Below are 10,092 nucleotides of genomic sequence, written 5' to 3' on the forward strand. Positions count from 1 at the left end.
TTTACCAAATACAGACAAATGTGAACCCAACAGCATGACACTGAGGCAGTATAAGTGCAAGAAAAGTATAGTTTACTGGAAGAAATCAGACGAGTCCAATCAGTCCAATCAAAGACAGTTCTTCCAGGCAAACAAACCTGAAAAGGGGCAGGCTGGTAATCAAAGGTCAAAACTGTTCAAAGAGGAAAAAGGAATTGCTAGTATACACAAGACAATCTGGCAGAGAGCAAATGAAACTGGAGTCCTATATAATATATATATATATATATATATATATATATATATATATATATATATATATATATATATATACACACACACACACTGAAAGACGTGAGGAGATGGGTGGGGAAAACCAGTTGAGTATATTGCAGTCGCTGAGTGGAGGTCAGGATCTGAACTGACAAGAGAGTTAGTGAAAGCATGAAGGCATGAAAATAAAACCAAATGACACCAGTAGTAGTACCTTTGGGTCGTATTAGAGGGTATAAACGATATGTAATCGAAGGGCTTTTTTAAAGTTGATTTTTAGTTTCACAATATGTAAAGTAAGTAAGTAAGTAAGTAAAGTTTATTTATAGAGCACTTTTCACAAATATAATCACAAACAGAACTTTACAGAAGAAAAAAGGGGAAGATAAGACAATTAAAACACTATTAAAACAAAATGAAAACATAAAATTATAAAACAATATCTACAATGCAAGCTGGTCGTCCAAATGCCTGTCTAAAAAGATAACTGGTCTTAAGGTGATTTTTGAAAGAGTCCACAGAAATAGCGGACCGTAGGGGTGGAGGCAGAGAGTTCCAGAGTTTGGGTGCCACATATTCAAACGATCAATCACCATGTGTTTTCAGACGGGTACGTGAAACAGACAGAAGATGTAGTTTGACCCAAGAGACCGAGCTGACGGTCTGAGCCTGACCATGCAATGCTCTATATGTGAGAGTAAGAATTTTAAACTGAATCCTGTATGCAACAGGGAGCCAGTGAAGAGACTGCAGGACATGGGTGATGTGAGAGTGTTTGCTTGAGCTGGTGAGTAATCTTGCGGCAGCATTCTGCATTAACTGAAGGCGATCAAGAGAGGACATACTTACTGAGGAGAAAAGTGAGTTACAGAAATCAATACGAGATGAGATAAATGCATGTATGAGCATCTCAAGTTCAGCTTTTGAAACTACAGGTCTCAGTTTACTCATGTTTCTTAGATGGAAAAAGCAAGATCTGGTCAACTGCTTTACATGTTTGTCAAACAATGTGGACTGATCAATATCATGTGCACCAGCAGTATCATAGCACCGCAGCACAAACCAAACGATGCGCATGAATATTAAATGTAACTGTCATGTTTCATCATGCAGATGCCTCCGCTGTGTGTGAAATAATCAATATGTAATTGGTGTGTGTCACCAGGAATAAATGTGCTGCTGAGAGGAAAGCAACAACACAAGACTGATGTGCGATGGTGTGACTGTGTTTGTGTGTGTGTGTTTACACGTCACAGTGCATGTGTCCCCTAGTGAGTGTGAGAGAGAATGTGTGTGGTTTTCTCCCAAATTAGCCACTGAGAAAGAGTCCTGAGGTGTTTTATCGGTCACACACAGACACATCATTAACACACACACACACACACACACACACACACAACGTACCTTAGGCCAACAGGCCATTCACTTCCTGTTCCCATCAGCCTCTCTGCCTGTCAACAGCTCCTCTTCAGCCACAGGAAATGATTAGTGGGCTTTTCTGCTATTCACACCTCTGTACATCAAGATTCAGATGCTTTTTTTATTTTTCAAAGTGTAAGAAAAGAGGGTAAAAGTCCCAGTGTTCACCTTCCACTTCTGCATCATTCGTCGATTTTCTGTTAACTCGCTGTGAAACCTGGCCAAAAGATTTCTGAGCGTCCTCCAGCTCTCTCTCTCTCCACCAGAAGCAAATCCTGACCTTCTGACTTTGCGTGCCGCACACATTTGTGCATGTGTTTTTGTCTTCGCAGCACATCCTGATCGTCCAGAGGCAGCTCTCGGTGCTGGAGGAGGAGCTGGAGGAGTTTCGTTTGGCTCTCAGACAGTACATGGAGTGTGCCTGCGCTCAGACAGGATGTCTACAGTCAGTTTGTTTTCTCTTTATTCACTTCGTAATAGAGGTTTTCTGCATGATATTTATGTTCTTTGTAGCTTTTAGCATTTTTGCAAAAGGTTTTTTATAGACGTGCATGGGAATGATCTGTAAAAAAAAAAAAACCTGCAAAAACTAGACAATTTAATCTCCAAGTCAGCTGTCAAGAACTCTATTATGCACATTCTTGCTGCAGCTTATCCCAGCCTATTAATTAGTGTTATGCATATATGAGCGTTTATTGAAGGTGCTCATATTTTTGGTGAACGGTGAACTGAATACATCATTCTACAGTTAATGAGCGCGAACGACATTCACTTTTAAAGAGAAAATACACACACAGGGCCGCCATACACCTCAAGTGGGTCATAGCCAGTGGTGGAATGCAACTTTAAGTACATTCACTCAAGTATTGTACTTAACCCTTAATAGGGCACTCATTGAAATACCTGCAAATTCCAAATTTCAACCCTAGAGAATATTGGAGGATATTACATACAGCCAGAATGTGTAAAAAAAAACATACGAAAATAATATTTTGAAAAAAGTTTACGAGATTAAAGTGGCAAATCTATGAGAAAAAAATGCGTAGATTTATGAGATTTAAAGTGATGAATCTGGGAGAAAAAAGTTGCTTTTTTCCCACTTTTTTCTCGTAAATCTGCGACTTTATTCGCGCAGATTTGCCACTTTAAATCTCTTAAATCTGCTACTTTTTTTCTCGTACATTTGCCACTTTAATCTAGTGAATTAGCAACTTTTTTCTCTGAAATATTACCTGAAGTTACCAAATATAGTTATTTGCCTGATAAAGGGTTAAATATAATTTTGAGGTACGTGAGCTTTACTTGAGTATTTCCATTTTATGTAACTTTATACTTTTACTTCATTACATTTTAAGGCAAATGTTGTAATTTTTACTCAACTACATTTAGCTGCCAGCTTTAGTTACTTTACAGGTCAAGATTTAACATTAAAAACATGATACATTTAAAGTGATTAGACATGCTTTTAAACTAAACTTCACAACAGTATATAGTTGAAATGAGCCCTACTTTCACTGCTTACAAAAATGAATCAATACAAATAATCTTAGAATATATTTAGAATATAAATAACAATCTGAGTGGGTCCATTCTGCATCACAAGTTCTTTTGGTACTTTAGGTACATTTTAATGTTTTGTGTATGTTTTTATGGAGTGATTTCACAGTGTGGTATTAGTATTTTTACTGAAATAAGGGATCTGAATACTTCTTCCACCAGTGCTCATAACTGATGATTGAGAGGGATTATGCACGAGTCTATACTTTTTTTTAAAAGGAAATCCAGCATAGTATATCTTTTCTCTTACAATAACACTCATTGTACCTTTGTGCCTATGTCTGCAGCATAATGCGTAGAATAATGGCATTTTTGCCTGTGACTCAAATCTGCATGGAGTTGCATCATCTCCTCTGCAGCTCGGAGTTTAAAACATCTTTTTTCAAATGAATAACATCAAGGATCCAGAGTGCAGCCCCTCTAAATGGATCATTTCTTTCATAATCTCACTGAGAATTCTTCATGAGATTATGAGCAACATTGAATTAATCATGAAACTTTAAAATAGAAACATCAGTGAAAAGGCTGTAAGAATCTTTGGTAAAAAAAAAAAAAAAAACTGAAGACAAACTCAGCATCAGACCGCAGCATGTTCTGTCAGTTTGAAAGAATATATCCATGTCCTGTTTCTTTATTTCAACGCTTTGTTTCAGATCTAATCCAGCAGTCTAAACAACAGCATGACAAATATGTGCTTTGTCACAAACATTTCTCTAAATACTCGAAATGTTTGCTCAAGACAAAAAGACAAAACACTATATAATCATTATTTGAGGACGAAGCCACAGAAAATATGATTTGATAGATTCACATTGCCTGCTCAGTGTCAGTGTGTGTGTGCTGGGGGACATGATGCAGCACACTAATTAGTGATTGCATGACTTGTGCTCTCTCCTGTTTTTGCATTTGGCAGCATCGCAGTTCAGCGGCTGGCAAATGAATCACGCTTCATTCTCTATGAATTCTGGGAGCACAACAACGTGTGGAAGAAGTAAGTGTTCGCCTGCGCCATATGCATCATGACTAATGCAGCGTGGTCTGTTCAAAAAAGAGCCCGAATTATGTTCTGTGCTCAGCTTGAACTCACTGAGGAGAAGGTCTGGTTCACACTGCGTTTACGACGTACAATGTGAAGCTTTAATGAAAGTAATGAGGAGAACGCAGTCTGTGTCACAGAGGGAGTGATGTTTAATTAATAAAGACTTGTGTTCATGATTCAACATGTGACTTTAAATTTTGGATCGGAGGTCTAGTTATTCTCGTCTGCCCTAAATGCATTTACTTTGCTGCTGTGACTTTCCGAATAAATTGTCATGTTCAGAGGCGGGGGTGAGTGGGCGGTGGGACAAAATAATGTAAAATGCTCTAATGGAGAAACAACTTCTTTTAATATAATTCTCTTACATGCAAATGATGCAGAATAGTGCACAGAATACCCCACCAAACCCTTTTTACCGACAATATATCTGAAATGTCAAATAACTCTAACCCATAGACTACCATTGGACTTGCAAAATAAAAGGAAATATCCACATAGAAAGATGTTGATACAGCTCATTTGTAATTTTTTAAAGTAGAAACAAAATATAGTGACACAGTACTGTGCAAAAGTTTTAGGCAGGTGTGAAAAAATGCTGTAAAATAAGAATATATATATATATATATATTAAATAAGAATGCTTTCAATTATTTCAATTTATTTTTATCAATTCACAAAATGCAAAGTGAGTGAACAGAAGAGAAATCTTAATTAAATCAGTATTTGGTGTGACCACCCTTTGCCTTCAAACCAGCATCACTTTTTCCAGGCATTTTTTCACACCTGCCTGTAGACTTTTGCACAGTACTGTCATATATACACACACACATATATATATATATATATATATATATATATATATATAGTTGTGGTTTAATTTTCATTGTGATATGTTTGAAAGAAATTGATTAATAAAGATTTGAGAAGATATACACTTTATCTGCCCAGAATAAATCACAAATATTTTATTCAAACTTCGGTGACAGTGTATATACACAGAAAGTAGGCATGTTACTGCTCCAGCTTAGTAGAAGCTATTTCCACTACCTGTGGATCGCTGCTGTAACCTGTTCTTTTGAGTTGCCTCATAATGAATGCTCTTGTGTAAGCAGTTATTCAGTGTATATGTCTAAGTCTTTTGTTGTGAAAGGTAAGAACAGTAAAGCACGAATGGTCAATTTGGGAGGCAATAAGTAAAGGTGCAACTCAAACAGTGTCCTTTTACTGCTTTGTGCCATAAATGGAGCCTTCATTTCGCCAGAAGATCGGACCCAGTGGGAGACAGAATTGCACATTGAAATCACGGATTAAAGGGACCAATCTAAACACTGGTGGTGTCATTATTTGAAAGCCAATTTGCAGTCAGTGTTGCAATTAACACTGACTGTATAATGTTGATTTAAGTATATTGCCACTTTAAATGTATGCGTAATTAAGGAGCACTGTGGATGTGCTGCCGGAGTTGTATATATTTCCCTCTTATGTTAAATTAGACTTTCTCCTGTTTGAAAAAAGAACACGAAATCTTTCAACAAGCGGGCATTAGAAGTTGATTTTTTCACTTCCTTAGATTAAACAAACAGGCTAACAGTTAGGTAAATAAAGGTAATGACCCTGTAAATATTTGCAGACCAGGCAGCATATCACTTTGCACCGATGGAAAAAACTCTAGTGTTTTAATCAGAAATATAAACTGCTACAAACGTTGGTCAGATTGGATGAAATTGCTTTGCCAATATAATATTTTTAGATTTCTTTTATGAGTTTATGTGAATGATTTGTTTCTGCTAATTAATTTTTTACATGCTTTTGAGTTTCCTCTCAGACCACTTGAATTACAAAATACTGGAAAGTAACTAAGGAATGTTAACCTGATGACACCAAAAATAAACTGCTGACTTGATTAAATAGCAGTTAGTCTTATGAATAAGCAGGTTTATGAACAACTGAAGACATTATTCTCCATTATGATCAATTGAATCCTCTTGTTTCTGCTGCCCAGTCACCTGCAGACCAACTACAGTAAGACCTTCCAGAGGGGGAACGTGGACTTCCTGGAAACTCCTGAGAGCTTAACCACCATGCTGGTTCCTGGTAAGAACATTTTTTATTTATTGCCTCTTTGATCCTCCAGCCACATCGCACTCAATCCTATCACATCTAAAAAGACCAAGATTTCTTCTTACACTTTTAAAGGGTAAACTCTTCAGCCTCAGCTGCCCTTTCGTTCGTCTATCATCAATCACAAACACACGGTGAGCGGATAAACAACCCTCAAACTTGATTTTAAAGTTTAGTCAGGAGGCAAAAATTTAAAAAGATACCAAAATTTCGTGCTGGACAGCTTTGGCCGCACCTCGTCAATGCTTCTTTTTTTAACTTTTTAGTTTTAAAAAAATGTTTCAATGTGGGAAAAATAACACAAAGAGACAATGTAATTAATTCTCTTGCATGCAAAGTATGCAGAATAGTGCACAAAATACCCCTTCAAACCCTTTCTCCCAACAATATATCTCAAATATCAAATAACCCTAACCCATAGACTACCATTGGACTTAAAAGAAAATGTTCACATAGAAAGATGTTGATACTGCTCATTTGTAATTTCTTAAAAAGTCTTAGGTCGGTGTGAAAAAAGCTATAAAATAAGAATGCTTTCAAAAACAGAAAATATTGATAGTTAATTAATTTTTTTATCAATTCATAAAATGCAAAGTGATTCCACAAAGTGAAATGAGTGATTGAAGAAAATCTAAATAAAATCAATAGTTGATGTGACCCCCTTTTGCCTTCAAACCAGCATCAATTCTTCTAGGCATTTTTTCACACCTGCCTAAGACTTTTGCACTGTGTTATTTTTTCCACATTAAATTTTTTTGAACTTTTTAGATTAAAAAATTTGTTTCAATGTGGGAAAAATAACTGACTTGGACATGAGTGCTGGAGAAAAAAACAACAAACACATTGAAACAATAAATTGATTTAATTTTGTCTCACAAGCACCATCACCCGCTTCACATAAGCAGCCACAAGCAGCGCAGAGGGCAATACTGAATAAATTTGTCACATGGACACACAAATACACAAAATAAACACAGCGTGCAGAGCGGAGCAAGCTCAGTGTGTCATTGATTGGGGTCATTTCTGGCCATAAATGACTCTTTATTTCTTCTTCTGTGTCTCCTCCACAGCGTCATGGTGGGTCCTCAACAACAACTGAACATGGACGAGATCAACCTGTCAACGCATCGGGAAGTCCACAGCAGCACACACACACACACACACACACACACACACACACACACACACACAGACCAACGCACACACACTCGTGCAGTCATGGTGATTAGTATTTATGACCTCCATGTTCCTTCATAGTTATAGGTGGTAGTCTAAAATAGTCCACATGTGTGTGTACTTGTTTACACTCCTAGACGACGCTCTGACGTCCTAAAAGCAATGACCTCATCAGACGGAGACCCATCTGATGATCTGACTTCATCACTGTGTTTGGCGTGACTCCATCTAAAGCCCAGGGTAGATCATGAGAGCTGAAGCGAGCTGTGTGTGGGTGTGTGTGTGTGTGTGTGTGTGTGTGTGTGTGTGTGTGTGTCTGTGTGTGTCTGTGTGTGAGAGAGAGAGATTGAGAGAGAAGGACAGATATAATTGTATCATTTGTAGCAGCTCTGGGGAGCTCATTAAACCATTATTCTGTTGTTTTCTGTACTCAATGTGTCAAATAAGATAAAATCTGTTGGTCATAAATAAAGATGATATATTGTTGTGTATCTCTTTCTCACCCTTTATGTGGAAATCACCTCCATGTTTTTTACTTCCACCTGGTTATTGATTTGTCTAATGGTGATCTAAATGTGGAATTTGTGGCCTTAAAATAATAAGGAGGGATATTTAATTCATAATCAGACTAGTGTGTTTGCAGAGTCAAGATGACAATTAAATGTAAAGGGACAGTTCACCCCAAAATCAAAACTGCATATTTTCTCACTTATCTGTTGTGCTGTCATCAGTCTAGATTGTTTTGTGTGGGTTGCAGAGTATTGGAGATATGGGTCGTAAAAAAAATTGTCTTCTCTCAAATATAATGGAAGTAGATGGCACTTCCCATGTGGTGCTAAAAGTGTTAAAACTAAACAGTAATATCTCTTTCTCTAGTTCCCTCATGGTTGGAAGAAGGCAGACATCTTCACGACCAACAGACCTATTTACAGACGTTGCTAGCCATAGTTGGAAAAGCACAGGAGGGACTGATAATGTTAACAATGGCTCTGTTCCATTAAGAGTCCCAGTGAGCTATTTCATCGAGCACAAATCAGGGCCTGCACTAAGTGGAATGCAGCTATGATTGTTTTATTAAATACACCTGTGGTTGTCTGTTGTGAAAAAAAAGATCTATACCTCCAACACTTGTCCGCTCACACCAAAACACTCAAGACTGATAAATAGAACTAAAGTTAAGAAGAAAATGTGTAGTTTTGTCCCTTTTAAAATTATAACTGCAATAATGATGCCTTTCAAGGTAACAAAATGTTGTTTTTTGTTTGTTAGCTTCTCTCTGTGAGTACCCATTTCCTCATATCTATAGTGTACACCAACTTTGAGTTGGAGAAGCAACAGAAGGTGCTGAGCATGCACAAAACCAGATATTCCGCAAAATTAATTTAATTATTCACACCTGTGCTTTCCTGCTGTGACAGGCCAACATATCTGCTTTTAAAGGGCTTACAGAACAGCTAACTGAAGTGCTGTATCAAATATTCTTCAACGGCGCCACCATGTGGACACACAACAGTACTGCAGCTAGAAAAAACAGGCTGCTGAGAGGGATTTTGTCCTTTCAATTGGACACGAAACATGACCACTAATTCGCGTCAGCTGAATATTTTCTATAACGTTTTATTATTTGTAATATTATAAGTAGTAGTATTAGGCCTAGATGTAGGAATCCCATCAAATGAGTAAATATGTAAAACAACAAGAAAATGAAAAACGTTTCTTCCACCCAGGTGTTATCAGTTCTGCTTGATTAGACAGCAGGTCAGGTTCAAAGTCTGCTGGGAATGACCTGATTACCTAAAAAAACATTATCTACCAATCAGAAAGATGAAAGGACAGTTTGTCCTCGCCCACACAATCCAACAGAGGTTTAATTAGGCAGCTCAAGTGAAAACACCTGTGTGGGTGAGCTCTGGAGGCCTACAACACTCACTCAGTTCACTGGCTACTGGTGCCTCTATGAGAAAATTAAGCATCAGTTTTTAATGACTGAGCAGACTCTCAGTCGTGATCACTTATGGTTGTTATTATTATTGTGAAAAACAAGAAGGAGACAGAGGACAAGACTTTCATCATATGATATCTTTGATTTTGACATCCACACCGAATATATAAACATTAATTATGTCCAGCTTAATCGATTTCTCTGGTTTTATCATATAGTAATGTAATAGTAGACGTTCATGGGAATCAGCGATTTGAATATGAAACGTGATCTACTTTGTTTATTGCAACTAATGGACACAAAGGAATCAGGAGTCATACTGCAGATACTTTAAAATCACAGGGAAAGAGTGTAAATTATTTTAAATTGATGGTTGGTTTAATCAACAGTGATGATCACATTTTATTAGATCATGTTTTTTCATGAAAATGTAATAAAACGTTGGTTAAATAAATGTAGTGGAGTGAAAATCGAAAATTATCCGTGCAATGTAGTGTAATATAAATGGGCTTTAAAAATAGAAAAAATAACTCAAAATAATGGCTGCAACTAACGATTATTTCAATTATTTATTAATCTGCATAAT

At 37.0% G+C, this 10,092-nt stretch overlaps 1 protein-coding gene across 1 annotated transcript in view; it reads left to right on the forward strand.

The window, feature by feature from the left end:
* The window catches only part of necab1 (N-terminal EF-hand calcium binding protein 1), a 43,213-nt gene extending 35,710 nt beyond the window's left edge, over nucleotides 1-7,503 (forward strand). Inside the window, exons 10-13 of the mRNA XM_059350824.1 lie at nucleotides 2,004-2,116; nucleotides 4,142-4,219; nucleotides 6,270-6,361; nucleotides 7,459-7,503. Coding sequence (XP_059206807.1) covers nucleotides 2,004-2,116; nucleotides 4,142-4,219; nucleotides 6,270-6,361; nucleotides 7,459-7,487 — 312 coding nt within the window. The 3' untranslated portion in view covers nucleotides 7,488-7,503. The remainder of the gene's footprint in view (nucleotides 1-2,003; nucleotides 2,117-4,141; nucleotides 4,220-6,269; nucleotides 6,362-7,458) is intronic.
* The last annotated feature ends 2,589 nt before the right edge of the window (nucleotides 7,504-10,092 follow it).

Source organism: Centropristis striata, chromosome 14 (genome assembly GCF_030273125.1).
Source record: "Centropristis striata isolate RG_2023a ecotype Rhode Island chromosome 14, C.striata_1.0, whole genome shotgun sequence".
Taxonomy (NCBI): domain Eukaryota; kingdom Metazoa; phylum Chordata; class Actinopteri; order Perciformes; family Serranidae; genus Centropristis; species Centropristis striata.